The 22,022-nt window shown below is 39.4% G+C and overlaps 1 protein-coding gene across 5 annotated transcripts in view; it reads right to left on the bottom strand.

Annotated features, from left to right (window-relative positions):
* The window catches only part of LOC118929498 (vesicle-associated membrane protein 7), a 74,584-nt gene that overhangs the window by 27,391 nt on the left and 25,171 nt on the right, over positions 1-22,022 (bottom strand). For all 5 annotated transcript variants that reach the window (XR_008995368.1, XR_008995367.1, XR_008995365.1 and 2 more), the window contains exon 5: positions 8,317-8,407. Coding sequence is in view for 1 of the 5 variants with exons in the window: in XM_036919653.2 (XP_036775548.1) it covers positions 8,317-8,407 (91 nt within the window). In the remaining 4 variants the exon portion in view is untranslated. The remainder of the gene's footprint in view (positions 1-8,316; positions 8,408-22,022) is intronic.

The following is a 22,022-nucleotide window of genomic DNA, read 5'->3' as shown; positions in this document are numbered from 1 at the left end:
TAAAGCTGTTGAAAAGTCTAAGGGAGATGATTAAAAATGTTTCTGCTACATTTTTAATTTGCTGTTTTTGTAACTATAAAAATAAATAAGTTGTTTAAAACAAGTTGATTAAAAAATTAACTTTCGGAGATTCAAGATGGTGGCATGAGAGTTGAGACAGAGAACTCCCTCCAAAACCACAAATAGTATGAAAATATAGTAAATTAATACAACTAACCCTAAAACAGCAACAGGAAAGAAGGCTGAACCAGACTGCATACAGACCTCACGAAAAGAGCAGACCTCACGAAACAGGGTAACGTACCAAAGCCTTAATATGGCGGGATCCAGGCCCTTCCTCCACCCCAGCTCACCAGCGGGAGGAAGAGAAATGAAGCGGGGAGGGGGTGGAAGCCTGGGACGGCTGAACACCTAGCCCTGGAGGTCTGCTTTGGAGCACAGACCTACACTGTGTGGTGCTCTGGAGGTTGGTGGGGTTGGGGAGCTGGGACAGGCAGAGTGCTTGAGAGACTGAGATTCCAGCCGTTTGTGGAGGATGGGGATCCACATCTGGCCACTCTGGGACAAAGGAAAGGTGGGCGGCCTGAGAGGATTCCTAGCAGCTAGGCAGCTACTGAAGGGGTGGGGTTTGCACAGAGCTTGCAATGTGGGGGAGGGGAGACCTGAACAAGGTTGCCTGGGCGAGCTCTGCCCAGCTGGTTGGGAACTTTCAGGAGCTTCAGGCACCCATCCCCCTGGCTGCTCAGCTCCAAGGCCCCCCACTGTGACATGCAGCCTGCTGCACCTTCCTCCTAGCCTGCTGGCACCAGTACGCAAACCAGCAATCACTGCACTGGCATCAGACTAGCCAGAGGGAGGCCCCACCTACAACAGCTAGAGATGCAAAGTGCAGAGGCTTACACCTGTGTGCTCGGCCCACTGGCTCTGACACTGGAGACAAGAACTGCAGAGAGGAATCAAGAAACAGCTCTTTCCTCCCCCCAGGCACCAGCTCCACTCACCTACAACCCCAACCTCACTCTAGGAGCTGAGCAGCTTCAGAGACTGGAGCTTCTGGGCACTAGTCGGCACCATACAGAATTATGAAATGTCAAAAGAACATGGTCCTGACCAAAATCTCACAAACCCAAGAAAAATGGCCTAATGAAACTGAACTCACCAATCTGCCTGAAAGAGAGTTCAAGATAAAAATCATAAACATGCTTATGGAGGTACAGAAAAATGTTTGAAAACTCAGGAACAAAATTAAGACGGAGATTCAATCATTAAGAAATTCCATATCTGAAATGAAAGATACAATGGAGGAACTTAAAAGCAGATTAGATGTAGTAGAAGAGACGGTAAATGGAAGAGAAATTAGAGAACAGGAATACAAAGAAGCTGAGGCACAGAGAGAAAAAAGAATCTCTAAGAATGAAAGAATATTGAGAGAATTATATGACCAATCCAAATGGAACAATATGCACAATATAGGGATTCCAGAAAAAGAAGAGAGAGGAAAATGGATAGAAAGTGTCTTTGAGGAGGTAATTGCTGAAAACTTCCCAAATCTGGGGAAGGAGATAGTCTCTCAAGCCATGGAGGTGCACAGATCGCACAACACAAGGGACCCAAGGAAGACAACATCAAGACATATAATACTTAAAATGGCAAAGATCAAGGATAAGGACAGACTTTTAAAAGCAGCTAGAGAGAGAAAAAAGATCACATACAAAGGAAAACCACCAGGCTATCACCAGATTTCTCAACAGAAACCTTACAGGCCAGAAGGGAGTGGCATAATATATTTAATGCAATGAAACAGAATAGCCTTGAAACAAGAATACTCTACCCAGCAAGGATATCATTTAAATTTGAAAAAGGGGTTAAACAATTTTCAGATAAGCAAAAGCTGAGAGAATTTACCTCCCACAAACCACCTCTATAGTACATTTTAGAGGGATTCCTATATATGGAAATATTCCTAAGGCTAAAGAGATGTCACCCAAGGGACAAAGAGTACAGAATATGATTCATAACATACAAAGAATGGAGGAGTAAGGAAAAGGAGGGAAAAAAAAGAACCTTTTGGTTGTGTTTGTAATAGCATACGGAGTGAGTTAAATTAGAGTATTAAATAGTAAGGGAATTACCCTTAAACCTTTGGTAACCACGAATCTAAAGCCTGCAATGGCAATAAGTACACACCTATCAATAATCACCCTAAATGTAAATGGTCTGAATGCACCAATCAAAAGACAAAGTCGCTGAATGGATGAAAAAACAAGACCCATCTATATGCTGCTTACAAGAGACTCACTTCAAACCCAAAGACATACACAGACTGAAAGTAAAGGGATGGAAAAAGATATTTCATGCAACTAATAGCGAGAAAAAAGCAGGAGTTGCAGTACTTGTATCAGACAAAATAGACTTCAAAACAAATAAAGTAATAAGAGACAAAGAAGAACATTACATAATGATAAAGGGGTCAGTCCAACAAGAGGACATAACTATTATAAATATCTATGCACCCAACACAGGATCACCTACATATGTGAAACAAATACTAACAGAATTAAAGAGGGAAACAGAATGCAATGCATTCATTTTAGGAGACTCCAACACACCACTCAATCCAAAGGACAGATCAACCAGACAGAAAGTAAGTAAAGAGACAGAGGCACTGAGCAAATTATTAGAGCAGAAGGACTTAATGGACATCTACAGAACTCTACACCCAAAAGCACCAGGATACACATTCTTCTCAAGTGCACATGGAACATTTTCAAGAATAGATCATATACTAGGCAACAAAAAGAACCTCAGTAAATTCAAATTATTGAAATTGTAACAAACAGCTTCTCAGACCACAAAGGTATGGAACTAGACATAAATTACACAAAGAATATAAAAAATCCCAGAAACATATGGAGGCTTAATAACATGCTCCTAAATAATCAATGGATCAATGAACAAATAAAAACAGAGATCAAGCAATATATGGAGACAAATGACAAAAATAATTCAACCCAAAAATATCTGTGGTACGCAGTGAAGACCATGCTAAGAGGGAAGTATATTGCAATACAGGCCTGCCAAAGGAAAGAAGAACAATCCCAAATGAACAGTCTAAACTCACAATTAATGAAACTAGAAAAGGAAGAAAGATTGAGGCCCAAAGTAAGTAGAAGGAGGGACATAATAAAGATTAAAGGAGAAATAAATAAAATTGAGAAGAATAAAACAATAGAAATAAAAAATAAATAAAATAAATAAATAAATAAAAATAAAACAATGAAAGCAGGAGCTGGTTCTTTGAGAAAATAAACAAAAGAGATAAACCACTATTCAGACCTATCAAGAAAAAAAGAGAGTATACTCACATAAACAGAATCAGAAATGAGAAAGGAAAAATCACGACAGACACCACAGAAATACAAAGAATTATGAGAGAATACTATGAAAAATTATATGATAACACTGGATAACCTAGAATAGACAACTTTCTAGAAAAATACAACCTTCCAAGGCTGATCCAGGAATTAACAGAAAAACTGAATAGACCAATTACCAGCAAAGAAATTGAACTGGTAATCAGAAAACTACCTAAGAACAAAACCCCTGCACCAGATGGTTTCACTGCTGAATTTTATCAAACATTTAGTGATGACGTAATACCCATTCTCCTTAAAGTTTTCCAAAAAGTAGTAGAGAACGGAATACTCTCAAACTCATTCTACGAGGCCAGCATCACTCTAATACAAAAACCAGGCAAAGACACCACACAAAAAAGAAAATTACAGACCAATATCCCTGATGAACATAAATGCAAAAATACCCAACAAAATATTAGTGAACCAAACTCAAAAATACATCAAAAAGATCATCCATCAGGATCACATGGGATTCATCTCAGGGATGCAAGGATTGTACAACATTCAAAAATCCACCAACATCATACACTACATCAACAAAAAGAAGGACAAAAACCACATGATCATCTCCATAGATGCTGATAAAGCATTCAACAAAATTCAACATCCATTCATAAAAAAAACTCTCAACAAAATGGGTATAGAGGGCAAGTACCTTAACATAATAAAGGCCACATATGAAAAAACCACAGCCAATATCATACTTAACAGAGAGAAGCTGAAAGCCTTTCCTTTAAGATCGGGAACAAGACAAGGATGCCCACTCTCCCCACTTTAATTCAACATAGTTCTGGAGGTCCTAGCCACAGCAATCAGACAACACAAAGAAATAAAAAGCATCCAGATAGGCAAGGAAGAAGTCAAACTGTCTCTGTTTGAAGATGACATGATATTGTACATAAAAAACCCTAAAGACTCCATTCCAAAACTACTAGATCCAATATCTGAATTCAGTAAAGTTGCAGAAAACAAAATTCATACACAGAAATCTGTGGCATTCCTATACACTAACGATGAACTAGCAAAAAGAGAAATCAGGAAAACAATTCTATTCACATTTGCATCAAAAAGAATAAAACACCTAGGAATAAACCTAACCAAGGAAGTGAAAGACCTATACTCTGAAAACTATAAGACACCATGAGAGAAACTAAAGAAGAAACCAATAAATGGAAACACATCCATGCTCATGGATAGGAAGAATTAATATTGTCAAAATGGCCATCCTGCCTAAAGCAGTCTACAGATTCAATGCAATCCCTATCAAAATACCCACAGCATTCTTCAATGAACTAGAGAAAATAGTTCTAAAATTCATATGGAACCACAAAAAACCCCAAATTGCCAAAGCAATCCTAGGAAGGGAGAATAAAACGGGGGCAGATTATGCTCTCTGACTTCAAGCTCTACTACAAAGCCATAGTAATCCAGACAATTTGGTACTGGCACAAGAACAGAGTCACAGACCAGTGGAACAGAATAGACACTCTAGACATTAACCCAAACATATATGGTCAATTAATATACGATAAAGGAGACATGGATATACAATGGGGGAAATGACAGCCTCTTCAACAGCTGGTATTGGCAAAACTGGACAGCTATGTATAAGAGAATGAAACTGGATTACTGTCTAACCCCATACACAAAAGTAAATTCGAAATGGATCAAACACCTGAATGTAAGTCATGAAACCATAAAACTCTTAGAAAAAAACATAGGCAAAACTCTCTTGGACATAAACATGAGCAACTTCTTCATGAACATAGCTCCCCGGGCAAGGGAAACAAAAGCAAAAAATGAACAAGTGGGACTATATCAAACTATAAAGTTTCTGTACAGCAAAGGAAAATATCAGTAGAACAAAAAGATATCCTACAGTATGGGAGAATATATTCATAAATGACATATCTGATAAAGGATTGACATCCAAATTATATAAAAAGCTGACACACCTCAACAAACAAAAAGCAAATAAGCCAATTAAAAAATGGGCAGAGGAGCTGAACAGACACTTTTCCAAAGAAGAAATTCAGATGGCCAACAGGCACATAAAAGATGCTCCACATTGCTAATCATCAGAGAAATGCAAATTAAAACCACAAGGAGATAACATTTTACACAAGTTAGGATGGCCAACATCCAAAAGACAAACAACAAATGTTGGTGAGGATGTGGAGAAAGGGGAACCCTCCTACACTGCTAGTGGGACTGTACATTAATTCAAACATTGTGGAAAGCAGTATGGAGGTTCCTAAAAAAACTAAAAATAGAAATACGATTTGACCCAGGAAGTCCACTCCTAGAAATTTACCCTAAGAATGCAGGAGCCCAGTTTGAAAAAGACACATGCACCCCTATGTTTATTGCAGCACTGTTTACAATAGCCAAGAAATGGAAGCAACCTAAGTATCCATCAGTAGATGAATGGATAAAGAAGAGGTGGTACATATACAGAATGGAATATTATTCAGCCATAAGAACACAAATCCTACCATTTGCAACAACATGGATGGAGCTGGAGGACATTATGCTCAGTGAAATAAGCCAGGCAGAGAAAGACAAGTGCCAAATGATTTCACTCATCTATGGAGTATAAGAACAAAGCAAAAACTGAAGGAACAAAACAGCAGCAGACTCACAGAACCCAGGAATGGACTAACAGTTACCAAAGGGAAAGGGATTGGGGAGGATGGGTGGAAGGGAGGAATACAGGGGAAAAAAGGGTCATTAGCATGTATAATGTGGGGGGGGGGGGGACAGGGGAAAGCAGTATAACACAGAGAAGACAAGTGGTGATTCTATAGCATCTTACTATGCTGATGGACAGTGACTATAAAGGGGTATGTGGTGGGGACTTGATAATAGGGGCAGTCTAGTAACCATAATGTTGTTCATGTAACTGTACATTAATGATAGCAAAATAAAAAAAACACTGTTAAAAAAAATACTCATTTCCTGGGAACTTTGTGCATCTGAAGTAAACAATACTGTAAGCAGTTGGCTGCTTCCACTTTCAGGTAAAATAAATATATTTGGTGACTAAAAAATAGGGAAAAGAAGTATTAGTCTTTTTTTCAGTAAGATCTAGATTTAATCAAGAAGATCTAGATTCACGTCTACATCTAGATATACAATTAAAACTAAAATGAATTAAAGAAAATCACTCCAAATAGTCAAGAGACATATATATATCAAGAATTGCAAAAATGTTTCTGCCTTTTGATTATTAATCCATTTCTGGGAATTAATCTCAACAAAATAAGAAAAACACAATAGGCACAAAAACATTTTATAACAGTATGGTGTACTGTAACACAAACCTCTAATCAGTGCTACCTGTGTTTGCTACTGCTTCATTTAAGTTTCTAGCACACAATTTAGTCCATTTGACATTTTCATAGCAAGACGTTCTCAATGAAGGAAGCACAGCACTGAAGTACATTCTGGAGCCATCTCCCTATCTGGTTGTAAACAACATTCTGAGTAACCCTGCCCGAAAGAGCCAAAGTGCCCAAAATAAGGATATTATTGATAACTTAGGATATAACTCATGAAATACCATGTAAGTATAAAGTAGAGTAATGGCTAACAATCATTCACCTCTTACTATGTGCCAGACACTGAACAAAGTGCTTTACACACATTACCTCTTTTATCCTGGTAACCTTAGGTTCTTATTATCTTCTTTTTACAGATTAGGAAATAAAGCTCAGGGGGGTTAGAGGATCGGTTAAGGGCCAACAGCAAGCAGGAGATGAAATCAGGACTCAAACTCAGTCACATATGACTCCAAATCTTGATCACTGTATTATACTGCCTCCACAAAACTGACTATAATTACAACTATGTATACATATGTTGTATAGGCATAAATTTTGTGCCTATGTAGACAAAAATTTAAAGAAAATGGAAATGAATCTTTAGAATGGTGAGACCAAGAGTAAATTTTTTAAATGTCTTCTCATAATTTGTGATTGTTTAATAATAAATGTAAAGTAATTCAAATAGTAAATCCAAGATTCAAATTAAATGGACATTTATGAAATTAGACATCTCAGTTAAATATAAAGAAATTATACAGTCACACTTATTCAATATTTTAAGTTACTGTCTGTGAGATACTGCCGTTAGAAGATGTATTAAAAAGAGTGGTTCTCAAACTCAGGTATGCACTGGAATTCTCTGGAGGGCTTGTGAAAACAAAGATTGCAGAGCCCCACTCCCACTTCTGATTCAACAGGTCTGGGGTGGGGCCCAAAAACTTGCCTTTCTAACAAGTTGCTAGGAGGTACTGCACCAGGGGATGGCCTGGAGACTACAGGTAACAACCAGTGCTTTTAGAAAATGAGCATCATCCTAAGTCTAAACACAACTCTATAATCAAATCAAAAATAAACTTATGTACTTTTGTACATTATTTTAATGTGCTAAATAGGTTCTTGACAAAACATAAGCCAATGGAATTTATATCATAGTTCACTTTTTGAAGCATACAAGTCAATTCTTGGTCCAATTTGTTCTTTCAATCAAGAGCTACAAACTTTCTAAGGAGGTCAAATAGTTAATCTTTAAGTATCTACTGATAGTATCAGCTATCTAGGTAGCTCCAGCAAAAACTGACAAAATTATTCTTAATTGCTGAACTGTTGTAACAGTCTCAGAAATTTGTTTTACTAAGCAAACAAATTTAGAATGAAGAATAATCATAAGCACTGAGAAGAAATGATTCGTGCAGTAGTGACACAGGTAAGTAATCTCCACATTTCAGCTGACAATCGGCTTCCAATAGTAAGAGTAAGGAAGTGCTATTTATGTCTGTCTAGAATAATCTGACAACAGTCAAGTAATCTATTATCATTTTTGCCCATACACATGTGGACTATGCCATGAAACATACCTATGTTTCTGACCATGATTCCTTTCAGTTCATCCACTTGGGCTTGAGTCTCCATTACTTTGTCTAGGCCCTTATTCTCAGAATGATGCTTCTGTAAGAAAATAAGATTTAATTTATGGCATCTAGACAATATTTACAATGAGGAAGCAAAAAGAAAATGAATGGAATTGATGAATGCTATAAAATTATGTCTCTATTGATATAAAAGATATATGTCATTTCATTAAAAAATTGTTACCAGACCTAGGGAAAAATATAGACAGCAAAAAAATGGTATTACATGAAATAGTGGTGTCATAGCATAAGAATATCACTTTATTTTAAGCACAGCTAAATATATTATATCAGGAAGATTCAAAATGGAGGCATGAGCGGTAAGACAGAGAACTCCTCCCAAAACCACATATTATAAGAAAATATAGTTAATACAACTAATCCTAAAACATCAAAAGGAAAGAAGTCTTCACAAGACTGCTTACAGACCTCACGAACAGAACAGACCTCACAAAACAGGGTATAACGTACCAAAGCCTTGATCCGACGGGACCCAGGCCCTTCCCCCACCCCAGCTCACGGGCAGGAGGAAGAGAAACACAGCAGGGAGAGGGTGGAAGCCTAGAACTGCTGAACATCCAGCCCTGGAGGTCTGCTTTGGAAGCACAAACCTACATTGCATGCTGCTCTGGACTTTAGTGGGGTTGGAAAGATAAGACAGGCAGTATACTCGGAGAGACTGAGATTCCAGCCATTTGTGGAGGACTTGGATCCACATCTGGCCACTCTGGGACAAAGGAAAGGCGGGCACTCTGAGAGGCTTCCTAGCAGCAAGAGGGCTCCTGAAGGGGCGGAGTTGGCACGGAGCTTGCTGCGCAGGAGAAGGGATAGGTGGACAAGGTTGTGTGGGCACACTCTGCCCAGCAGGTTGGGAACTTTCAGGAGCTTCAGGGGCTCCAGCCACCTGGCTAGCAGCTCAGCTCCAATGCCCACCACTGTGATGCGCAGCCTGCTGCACCTTCCTCCTGGCCTGCCGGCACCAACTCGCAAACCGGTAGTACCTGTGCTGGTGTCAGCCAGAGGGAGGACCTGCCTACGGCAGCTACAGATGAAAAGCTCAGAGGCTTACACCTGTGTGCTCGGCCCACTGGTTCTGACAGTGGAGACAGGCACTGCAGCCAGGAAGCAGGAAACAGCTCTTTCCTCCACACAAGCACCACCACCGGTCCCCTGCAAACCCCAACATCACTCCAGGGGCTGAGCAGCTCCAGAGACTAGAGCTTCTGGGCACTAGAGGGAGCCACATACAAATATGAAATATCAAAAGAAACCTGGTTCAAACGAAAATCTCAGAAACACCAGAAAAAGAGCCAAATGAAACCGAACTTACCAATCTTCCTGAAAGAGGGTACAAAATAAAAATCATAAACATGCTCATGGAGGTACAGAAAAATATTCAAGAACTCAGGGATGAATTTAGGACAGAGATTCAATCATTAAGAAATTCCATATCTGAAATGAAACACACAATGGAGATATTTAAAAGCAGATTAGATGTAGTAGAAGAGACGGTAAATGGAAAAGAAATTAGAGAAGAGGAATACAAAGAAGCTGAGGCACAGAGAGAAAAAAGAATCTCTAAGAATGAAAGAATATTGAGAGAACTGTGTGACCAATCCAAACGGAACAATATTCACATTATAGGGGTACCAGAAGAAGAAGAGATAGGAAAAGGGTTAGAAAGTGTCTTTGGGGAGGTAACTGCTGAAAACTTCCCCAATCTGGGGAAGGAGATAGTCTCTCAAGCCATGCAGGTGCAAAGATCACCCAACACAAGGGACCCAAAGAAGCCAACACCAAGACATATAATTAAAATGGCAAAGATCAAGGATGAAGACAGACTTTTAAAAGCAGCTAGAGAAAGAAAAAAGATTACATACAAAGGAAAACCCATCAGGCCATCATCAGACTTTTCAACAGAAACCTTACAGACATGAAGGGAGTGGCATGATATATTTAATGCAATGAAGCAGAAGGACCTCAAACCAAGAACACTCTCCCCAGCAAGATTATCATTTAAATTTGAAGAAGGAATTAAACAATTTTCAGATAAGCAAAAACCATCTCTACAGTACATTTTGGATGGACTGCTAGAGATGAACTGTTCCTAAGGCTAAATAGCTCTCACCAGGGGAAATAAAACCACAGCAAAGAAAGTAGAACAATTAATTACTAAGTAACTGCAAAATCAAATTAAACTACCCCCAAAGTCAATCAAGGGATAGATGGAGTACAGAATAGGTTGTGTTTCTAATAGCATACTGAGTGAGTTAAATTAGAGTATTAGATAGTAAGGGAATTACCCTTATACCTTTGGTAACCACGAATCTAAAGCCTGCAATGGCAATAAGTACATACCTACTGATAATCACCCTAAATGTAAATGGTCTGAATGCACCAATCAAAAGACATAGAGTCACTGAATGGATAAAAAAACAAGAACCATCTATATGGTGCCTACAAGAGACTCACTTCAAACCCAAAGACATACACAGACTGAAAGTAAAGGGATGGAAAAAGATATTTCATGCAACTAAAAGGGAGAAAAAAGCAGGAGTTGCAGTACTTGTATCAGACAAAATAGACTTTAAAACAAAGAAAGTACCAAGAGACAAAGAAGGACATTACATAATGATAAAGGGGTCAGTCCAACAAGAAAGTATAACTATTATAAATATCTATGCACTCAACACAGGATCACGTACATATGTGAAACAAATACTAACAGAATTAAAGGGGGAAATAGAATGCAATGCTTTCGTTTTAGGAGACTTCAACATACCACTCACTCCAAAGGACAGATCAACCAGACAGTAACTAAAGAGACAGAGGCACTGAACAACACACTAGAACAGATGGTCCTAACAGACATCTACAGAACACTCCATCCAAAAGCAACAGGATACACATTCTTCTCAAGTGCACATGGAACATTTTCAAGAATCATATACTAGGCCACAAAAAGAACCTCCGTAAATTCAAAACAACTGAAATTGTACCAACCAGCTTCTCAGATGACAAAGGTATGAAACTAGAATTAAATTACACAAAGAAAATGAAAAATCCCACAAACACATGGAGGCTTAATAACATGCTCCTAAATAATCAATGGATCAATGACCAAGTAAAAACAGAGATCAAGCAATATATGGAGACAAATAACAACAATAATTCAATACCACAAAATCTGTGGGATGCAGCGAAGGCCGTGCTAAGAGGGAAGTATATTGCAATACAGGTGTACCTCAGGAAAGAACATCCCATATGAACAGTTTAAACTCACAATTAATGAAACTAGAAAAAGAAAAAATGAGGCCCAAAGTCAGTAGTAGGAGGACATAATAAAGATTAGATCAGAAAATTGAAAAGAATAAAACAATAGAAAGAATCAATGAAAGCAGGAGCTAATTCTTGGAGAAAATAAACAAAACAGATAAACTCCTAGCCAGACTTATCAAGAAAAAAAGAGAGTCTACACACATAAACAGAATCAGAAATGAGAAAGGAAAAATCATGACGGACACCACAGAAATACAAAGAATTATGAGAGAATGCTATGAAAAATTATATGGTAATAAACTGAAGAACCTAGAAGAAATGGACAACTTTCTAGAAAAATACAACGTTCCAAGGCTGACCCAGGAAGAAACAGAAAAACTGAATAGACCAATTAACAGCAACAAAATTGAATTGGTAATCAGAAAACTACCTAAAAACTAAACTCCTTTACCAGATAGTTTCACTTCTGATTTTTATCAAACATTTAGTGAAGACCTAATACCCATCCTCCTTAAAGTTTTCCAAAAAGTAGAAGAGGAGGGAATACTCTCAAACTCATTCTACGAGACCAGAATCACTCTAATACCAAAACCAGGCAAAGACCCCAGAAAAAAAGAAAATTACAGAGCAATACACCTGATGAACAGAGATGCAAAAATACTCAACAAAATATTAGTAAACTTAATTCAAAAATACATCAAAAAGATCATCCATCACGATCAAGTAGGATTTATTCCAGGGATGCAAGGATGGTACAACACTGGAAAATCCATCAATATAATCCACCACATCAACAAAAAGGACAAAAACCATATGATCATCTCCATAGATGCTGAAAAAGCCATTCAACAAAATTCAACATCCATTCATGATAAAAACTCTCAACAAAATGGGTATAGACAAGTACCTCAACATAATAAAGGCCATATACAACAAACCCACAGCCAACGTTATACTTAACAGCGAGAAGCTGAAAGCCTTTCCTTAAAGATTGGGAACAAGACAAGGATGTCCACTCTCCCCACTTTTATTCAACATAGTTCTGGAGGTCCTAGCCACAGCAATCAGATAACACGAAGAAATAAAAGGCATCCAGATTGGCAAAGAAGAAGTCAAAGTGTCCCTGTTTGCAGATGACATGGCAAACATAAAAAACCCTAAAGAATCCACTCCAAAACTACTAGATCTAACATCTGAATTCAGCAAAGCTGCAGGATACAAAATTAATATGCAGAAATCTGTTGCATTCCTATACACTAATGATTAACTAGCAGAAAGAGAATTCAGGTTAACAATTCCATTCACAATTTCATCAAAAAGAATAAAACACCTAGGAATAAACCTAAACAAGGAAGTGAAAGACCTATACTCTGAAAACTACAAGACACTCATGAGAGAAATTAAAGAAGATACCAATAAATGGAAACACATTTATTCAATCTGTAGGTTGCTTTAGGCAGGATGGCCATGTAACTACAGGGTTATATAATCTGTGTTCAAACAAGAAAGAAAGGACTAAAGAAGACTGTACTTGGGGCATGGGGAACAGAGCAGGGAATGGACACCCTAAATTATTCCCCATTTCTGGGTAAGATGAGGTAGGGGCTGGCCAGCTTCTGAGCATGTGTTGGGATCAGAAAATGTGTCCTCATTTTCACTGGTTTCTCATAAGATCTAGAAATCTAAGACAGTGATGACATGACTGCTCATGGATAGGAAGAATTAATATTGTCAAAATGGCCATCCTGCCTAAAGCAATCTATAGATTAAATGCAATCCTTATCAAAATACTAAGAGCAGAAGAAATTCAGATGGCCAACAGGCACATGAAAAGATGCTCTACATAGCTAATTATCAGAGAAATGCAAATTAAAACCACAGTGAGATATAACCTCATACCAGTTAGGATGGCCAACATAGAAAAGACTAGGCACAACAAATGCTGGTGAGTATGCGGAGAAAGGGGAACCCTTCTACACTGCTGGTGGGAATGTAAACTAGTTCAAGCATCATGGAAAGCAGTATGGAGGTTCTTCAAAAAATTAAAAATAAAAATACCATTTGACCCAGGAATTCCATTCCTAGAAATTTACCCTAATAATGTAGGATCACAGTTTCAAAATGACATATGCACCCGTATGTTTATCGCAGCACTATTTACAATAGCCAAGAAATGGAAGCAACCTAAGTATCCATCAGTAGATGAATGGATAAAGAAGATGTGGTACATATACACAATGGAATATTATTTAGCCATAAGAAGAAAACAAATCCTACCATTTGCAACAACATGGATGGAGCTAGAGGATATTATGCTCAGTGAAATAAGCCAGGCAGAGAAAGACAAGTACCAAATGATTTCACTCATCTGTGAAGCATAAGAACAAAGCAAAAATTGAAGGAACAAAACAGCAGCAGACTCACAGAACCCAAGAATGGATTCACAGATACCAAAGGGAAAGGGACTGGGGAGGGTTGGTGGGGAGGGAGAAGGGGAAAAAGGGGCTTTAGGATTAGCATACATAATGCAGGGGGGAACACGGGGAAGGCAGTATAGCACAGAGGAGACAAGTAATGACTCTATAGCATCTTACTATGCTGATGGACAGTGACTGAAATGGGGTATGTGGTGGGGGACTTGATAACAGGTGGAATCTAGTAACTACAATGTCACTCATGTGATTTTATATTAATGATACCAAAAGTGTGTGTCTGTGTGTGTATATTTATATATAATATCAAATATACAACTGAGACTCTTGGGGCAGAAATAGGGGGTTATATAATCTGTGCTCAAACAAGGAAGAAAGGACTAAAGAAGACTATACTTGGGGCATGGGGAACAGGGCAGGGAACGGGCACCCTAAATTATTCCCCACTTCTGGGTAAGATGAGGTAGGGGCTGGCCAGCTTCTGAGCATGTGTTGGGATCAGAAAATGTGTCCTGGAGAGGGGCGGAAGTTGGCGGCGTGAGTAGAGCAGCAGAAATCTCCTCCCAAAACCACATATATCTATGAAAATATAACAAAGACAACCCTTCCTAGAATAAAGACCAGAGGACACAGGACAATATCCAGACCACATCCGCACCTGAGAGAACCCAGCGCCTTGTGAAGGGGGTAAGATACAAGCCCCGGCCCGGCGGGAGCTGAGCGCCCATCCCCCCAGCTCCCGGCGGGAGAAGAGCAGGCAGAGCGGGAGGGAGACGGAGCCCAGGACTGCCGAACACCCAGCCCCAGCCATCCGTGCCAGAGTGCAGATACAGTACGTGCCCAGGGGGCCCTGGATGCTAGGGAAACAGGGCAGCAAGAACAGTGAGCAGGCACCGGTGGCCTGGCGCCGGAGGACACCAGAAAAACGCGTGACCACTTTTTTTTTTTTTTTTGCTGTTTTGTTCTGGTGAGCGCTTTTTGGAAGTCTTAAAGGGATAGGGTCCCCAATACTAGGGAAACAGGGCAGCAAGACCGGTGAGCAGATGCCTGAGGCTGGCGCCGGAGAATAAAGAAAAACGAGCGGCCACTTTTTTTTTTTTTTAATTAAAAAAAAATTTTTTACTTTTTTTAATTTAAATTTTTTTTTTTTTTTTGGTGGTCGCTGTTTTGTTTTGGCGGGTGCTTTTTGGAAGTCTTAAAGGGGCAGGGCGGGACACTTAATCCAGAGGTAGGGAATCCGGGGATCTCTGGGCAACCTAACCCCTGGGCTGCAGGGAGCACGGAGGCCCCTTACGGAGATAAATAGCCTCCCAGCCGCTCCTGCTCCAACGCGACTCCACCACTTTGGAGCAGCTGCCCAAGCCAGGCCACGCCCACAGCAACAGCGGAGATTAACTCCATAGCAGCCGGGCAGGAAGCAGAAACCCTGTCTGCACGCAGCTGCCCAGCACAAGCCACTAGAGGTCGCTGTTCTCCCAGGAGAGGAGGGCCACAAACCAACAAGAAAGGAAGTCCTTCCAGCTGTCACTCGTCCCAGTTCTGCAAACTATTCCTATCACCATGAAAAGGCAAAGCTACAGGCAGACAAAGATCACAGAGACAACACCAGAGAAGGAGACAGACCTAACCAGTCTTCCTGACAAAGAATTCAAAATAAGAATCATAAACATGCTGACAGAGATGCAGAGAAATACGCAAGAAAAATGGGATGAAGTCCGGAAAGAGATCACAGATGCCAGAAAGGAGATCGCAGAAATGAAACAAACTCTGGAAGGGTTTATAAGCAGAATGGACAGGAAGCAAGAGGCCATTGATGGAATTGAAATCAGAGAACAGGAACGCATAGAAGCTGACATAGAGAGAGACAAAAGGATCTCCAGGAATGAAACAATATTAAGAGAACTGTGTGACCAATCCAAAAGGAACAATATCCGTATTATAGGGGTTCCAGAAGAAGAAGAGAGAGGAAAAGAGATGGAAAGTATCTTAGAAGAAATAATTGCTGAAAACTTCCCCAAACTGGGGGAAGAAATAATCGAACAGACCACGGAAATACACAGAACCCCCAACAGAAAGGATCCAAGGAGGACAACACCAAGACACATAATAATTAAAATGGCAAAGATCAAGGACAAAGAAAGAATTTTAAAGGCAGCTAGAGAAAAAAAGGTCACCTATAAAGGAAAACCCATCAGGCTAACATCAGACTTCTCGACAGAAACCCTACAGGCCAGAAGAGAATGGCATGATATATTTAATACAATGAAACAGAAGGGCCTTGAACCAAGGATACTGTATCCAGCACGACTATCATTCAAATATGACAGTGGGATTAAACAATTCCCAGACAAACAAAAGCTGAGGGAATTTGCTTCCCACAAACCACCTCTACAGAACATCTTACAGGGACTGCTCTAGATGGGAGCACTCCTAGAAAGAGCACTCCTAGAAAGAGCACAGCACAAAACACCCAACATATGAAGAATCGAGGAGGAGGAATAAGAAGGGAGAGAAGAAAAGAATCTCCAGACAGTGTATATAACAGCTCAATAAGCGAGCTAAGTTAGGCAGTAAGATACTAAAGAGGCTAACCTTGAACCTTTGGTAACCACAAATTGAAAGCCTGCAATGGCAATAAGTACATATCTTTCAATAGTCACCCTAAATGTTAATGGGCTGAATGCACCAATCAAAAGACATAGAGTAATAGAATGGATAAAAAAGCAAGATCCATCTATATGCTGCTTAAAAGAAACTCACCTCAAACCCAAAGACATGTACAGACTAAAAGTCAAGGGATGGAAAAACATATTTCAATCAAACAACAGCGAGAAGAAAGGAGGGGTTGCAGTACTAATATCAGACAAAATAGACTTCAAAACAAAGAAAGTAACAAGAGATAAAGAAGGACACTACATAATGATAAAGGGCTCAGTCCAACAAGAGTATATAACCATTCTGAATATATATGCACCCAACACAGGAGCACCAGCATATGTGAAACAAATACTAACAGAACTAAAGGGGGAAAGAGACTTCAACACACCATTCACCCCAAAGGATAGATCCACTGGGCAGAAAATAAGTAAGGACACGGAAGCACTGAACAACACAGTAGAGCAGATGGACCAAACAGACATATATAGAACTCTACATCCAAAAGCAACAGGATATACATTCTTCCCAAGTGCACATGGAACATTCTCCAGAATAGACCACATACTAGGCCACAAAAAGAGCCTCAGTAAATTCCAACAGATTGAAATCCTACCAACCAACTTTTCAGACCACAAAGGCATAAAACTAGAAATAAACTGTACAAAGAAAGCAAAGAGGCCCACAAACACATGGAGGCTTAACAACACGCTCCTAAATAATCAATGGATCAATGACCAAATCAAAATGGAGATCCAGCAATATATGGAAACAAATGACAACAACAACACTAAGCCCCAACTTCTGTGGGACGCAGCAAAAGCAGTCTTAAGAGGAAAGTATATAGCAATCCAAGCATATTTTAAAAAGGGAGAACAATCCCAAATGAATGATCTAATGTCACAATTATCGAAATTGGAAAAAGAAGAACAAATGAGGCCTAAGGTCAGCAGAAGGAGGGACATAATAAAGATCAGAGAAGAAATAAATAAAATTGAGAAGAATAAAACAATAGCAAAAATCAATGAAACCAAGAGCTGGTTCTTCGAGAAAATAAACAAAATAGATAAGCCTCTAGCCAGACTTATTAAGAAGAAAAGAGTCAACACAAATCAACAGTATCAGAAACAAGACAGGAAAAATCACGATGGACCCCACAGAAATACAAAGAATTATTGGAGAATACTATGAAAACCTATATGCTAACAAGCTGGGAAACCTAGGAGAAATGGACAACTTCCTAGAAAAATACAACCTTCCACGATTGACCCAGAAAGAAACAGAAAATCTAAACAGACGAATTACCAGCAACGAAATTGAAGCGGTAATCAAAAAACTACCAAAGAACAAAACCCCCAGGCCAGATGGATTTACCTTGGAATTTTATCAGACATACAGGGAACACATAATACCCATTCTCCTTAGGGTTTTCCAAAAAATAGAGGAGGAGGAGATACTCCCAAACTCATTCTATGAAGCTAACATCACCCTAATACCAAAACCAGGCAAAGAGCCCATCCAAAAAAGAAAACTACAGACCAATATCCCTGATGAACGTAGATGCAAAAATACTCAACAAAATATTAGCAAACCGAATTCAAAAATACATCAAAAGGATCATACACCATGACCAAGTGGGATTCATCCCAGGGATGCAAGGATGGTACAACATTCGAAAGTCCATCAACATCATCCACCACATCAACAAAAAGAAAGACAAAAACCGCATTATCATCTCCACAGATGCTGAAAAAGCATTTGACAAAGTTCAACATCCATTCATGATAAAAACTCTCAGCAAAATCGGAATAGAGGGCAAGTACCTCAACATAATAAAGGCCATCTATGATAAACCCACAGCCAACATTATACTGAACAGCGAGAAGCTGAAAGCATTTCCTCTGAGATCGGGAACTAGACAGGGATGCCCACTCTCTCCACTGTTATTTAACATAGTACTGGAGGTCCTAGCCACGGCAATCAGACAAAACAAAGAAATACAAGGAATCCAGATTGGTAAAGAAGAAGTTAAACTGTCACTATTTGCAGATGACATGATACTGTACATAAAAAACCCTAAAGACTCCACCCCAAAACTACTAGAACTGATATCGGAATACAGCAAAGTTGCAGGATACAAAATCAACACACAGAAATCTGTGGCTTTCCTATACACTAACAATGAACCAACAGAAAGAGAAATCAGGGAAACAACTCCATTCACAAATGCATCAAAAAAAATAAAATACCTAGGAATAAACCTAACCAAGGAAGTGAAAGACTTATACTCTGAAAACTACAAGTCATTCTTAAGAGAAATTAAAGGGGACACTAACAGATGGAAACTCATCCCATGCTTGTGGCTAGGAAGAATTAATATCATCAAAATGGCCATCCTGCCCAAAGCAATATACAGATTTGATGCAATCCCTTTGAAACTACCAGCAACATTCTTCAATGAACTGGAACAAATAATTCAAAAATTCATATGGAAACACCAAAGACCCCGAATAGCCAAAGCAATCCTGAGAAAGAAGAATAAAGTAGGGGGGATCTCACTCCCCAACTTCAAGCTCTACTATAAAGCCATAGTAATCAAGACAATTTGGTACTGGCACAAGAGCAGAGCCACAGACCAATGGAACAGACTAGACAATCCAGACATTAACCCAGACATATATGGTCAATTAATATTTGATAAAGGAGCCATGGACATACAATGGCGAAATGACAGTCTCTTCAACAGATGGTGCTGGCAAAACTGGACAGCTACATGTAGGAGAATGAAACTGGACCATTGTCTAACCGCATATACAAAAGTAAACTCAAAATGGATCAAAGACCTGAAAGTAAGTCATGAAACCATTAAAGTCTTGGAAGAAAACATAGGCAAAAACCTCTTAGACATAAACATGAGTGACCTCTTCTTGAACATATCTCCCTGGGCAAGGAAAACAACAGCAAAAATGAATAAGTGGGACTATATTAAGCTGAAAAGCTTCTGTACAGCAAAAGACACCATCAATAGAACAAAAAGGTACCCTACAGTATGGGAGAATATATTTGAAAATGACACATCCGATAAACGCTTGACGTCCAGAATAAATAAAGAGCTCACATGCCTCAACAAACAAAAAACAAATAACCCAATTAAAAAATGGGCAGAGGAACTGAACAGACAGTTCTCCAAAAAAGAAATACAGATGGCCAACAGACACATGAAAAGATGCTCCACATCGCTAATTATCAGAGAAATGCAAATTAAAACTACAATGAGGTATCACCTCACACCAGTAAGGATGGCTGCCATCCAAAAGACAGAGAACAACAAATGTTGGCGAGGCTGTGGAGAAAGGGGAACCCTCCTACACTGCTGGTGGGAATGTAAGTTAGTTCAACCATTGTGGAAAGCAGTATGGAGGTACATCAAAATGCTCAAAACAGACCTACCATTTGACCCAGGAATTGCACTCCTAGGAATTTACCCTAAGAATGCAGCAATCAAGTATGAGAAAGATCAGTGCACCCCTATGTTTATCGCAGCACTATTTACAATAGCCAAGAATTGGAAGCAACCTAAATGTCCATCGATAGATGAATGGATAAAGAAGATGTGGTACATATACACAATGGAATACTACTCAGCCATAAGAAAAGGGCAAATCCAACCATTTGCAGCAACATGGATGGAGCTGGAGGGTATTATGCTCAGTGAAACAAGCCAAGCGGAGAAAGAGAAATACCAAATGATTTCACTTATCTGTGGAATATAGGAACAAAGGAAAAACTGAAGGAACAAAACAGCAGCAGAATCACAGAACTCAAGAATGGACTAACAGGTACCAAAGGGAAAGGGACTGGGGAGGATGGGTGGGTAGGGAGGGATAAGGGGGGGGAGAAGTAGGGGGGTATTAAGATTAGCATGCATGGGGGGGGTAGGAGAAAAGGGAGGGCTGTACAACACAGAGAAGGCAAGTAGGGATTCTACAACATTTTGCTATGCTGATGGACAGTGACTATAATGGGGTTTATAGGGGGGACCTGGTATAGGGGAGAGCCTAGTAAACATAATATTTGTCATGTAAGTGTAGATTAGTGATACCAAAAAAAAAAAAAGGGCAGTTCCTGTGTGGTAACCTCCAATGAGTTCTACACAAGAGTATAAAGGGCATATAAAAGTGTAGGCAAAGGGTCTGTTTGTGTTTATACAGAGGATCAAAGCCTAATTGGGCTACCCTGAAAATGAACTAAGATACGATATGAAAAAGAACTTCCAACATCAGCACTCTCGGGAAGACTCATGCCAGAAGATGATCATCAAAAAACCCCAACAAAGATCCACGCACTGCTACAGCTGTAGATGCACTTATCCCACCAGCTCCTGGACTTGCCATGGGAATGAGGAAGGAGATATCTAAGCTGGCCTGTGCATACAGTAAAACAACAAATTTGACTGGATCTATACTGTTGGAACTCAATCAAGAATTAGGAGAAGTGCAAATTGTAGCGCTCCAAAATCTTACAACTACAGACTATTTACTGTTAAAAGAACATAAGGGATGTGAACATTCCCCAGGAATGGGTTGTTTTAATTTGTCTCATTTCTCAGACTGTTCAAGTTCAGTTGGACAATATCCACCATATCATAGATAAGTTTTCACAAATGCCTAAGGTGCCTAACTGGTTTTCTTGGTTCCACTGGAGATGGCTGGTAATTACAGGTATGCTTTGGTTATGTAACTATATTCCTATTATGTTAATGTGTGTGCGCAATTTAAGTAGTAGCTTAAAACCTATACATGCTGAAGTTACTCTACAAGAAGATATGTCAAAGAAATAATCAATCTTCCCATGTTATCTGCCGCCTGCTACTTCTATAGCTTTTCTTCTTCCCTCCTAATTACAACCCTTAAATAGAATTCGTGCCTCATATCAAATTTACTGAGTATCATAATTCTTCCAAGTGGTAAAGACACCTCAAGACAAATGCTGGGCATAGAAGCTACAGGGCATAAATATGCAAAGGAGTAAAAAGCTAACCATTTCAAACAATAAGGCTTCTCTCTCACTTACCAACTTTACATTTCCCTGTATGGCCCCGGAAGATGACTGGTTAGCCAGAGACGGGTAAGATTCCTCAAGGGAGGAACAACCTAAGACAGGCACAGTCGCAGGGGGGTCATCAGGTGAGAAATTGGGGATCAACAGAGGTGAGGCTTAGAACCTCACCCCCCCCGTTCTGAGAGAAATCTTCTGCATACATGTATGTTTTATTGCCCTTGTCTA

This window comes from Manis pentadactyla, chromosome X (assembly GCF_030020395.1).
Source record: "Manis pentadactyla isolate mManPen7 chromosome X, mManPen7.hap1, whole genome shotgun sequence".
Taxonomy (NCBI): Eukaryota; Metazoa; Chordata; class Mammalia; order Pholidota; family Manidae; genus Manis; species Manis pentadactyla.
The sequence above is the reverse complement of the archived record's forward strand: the minus strand, read 5'-3'. Positions and strand labels throughout refer to the sequence as shown.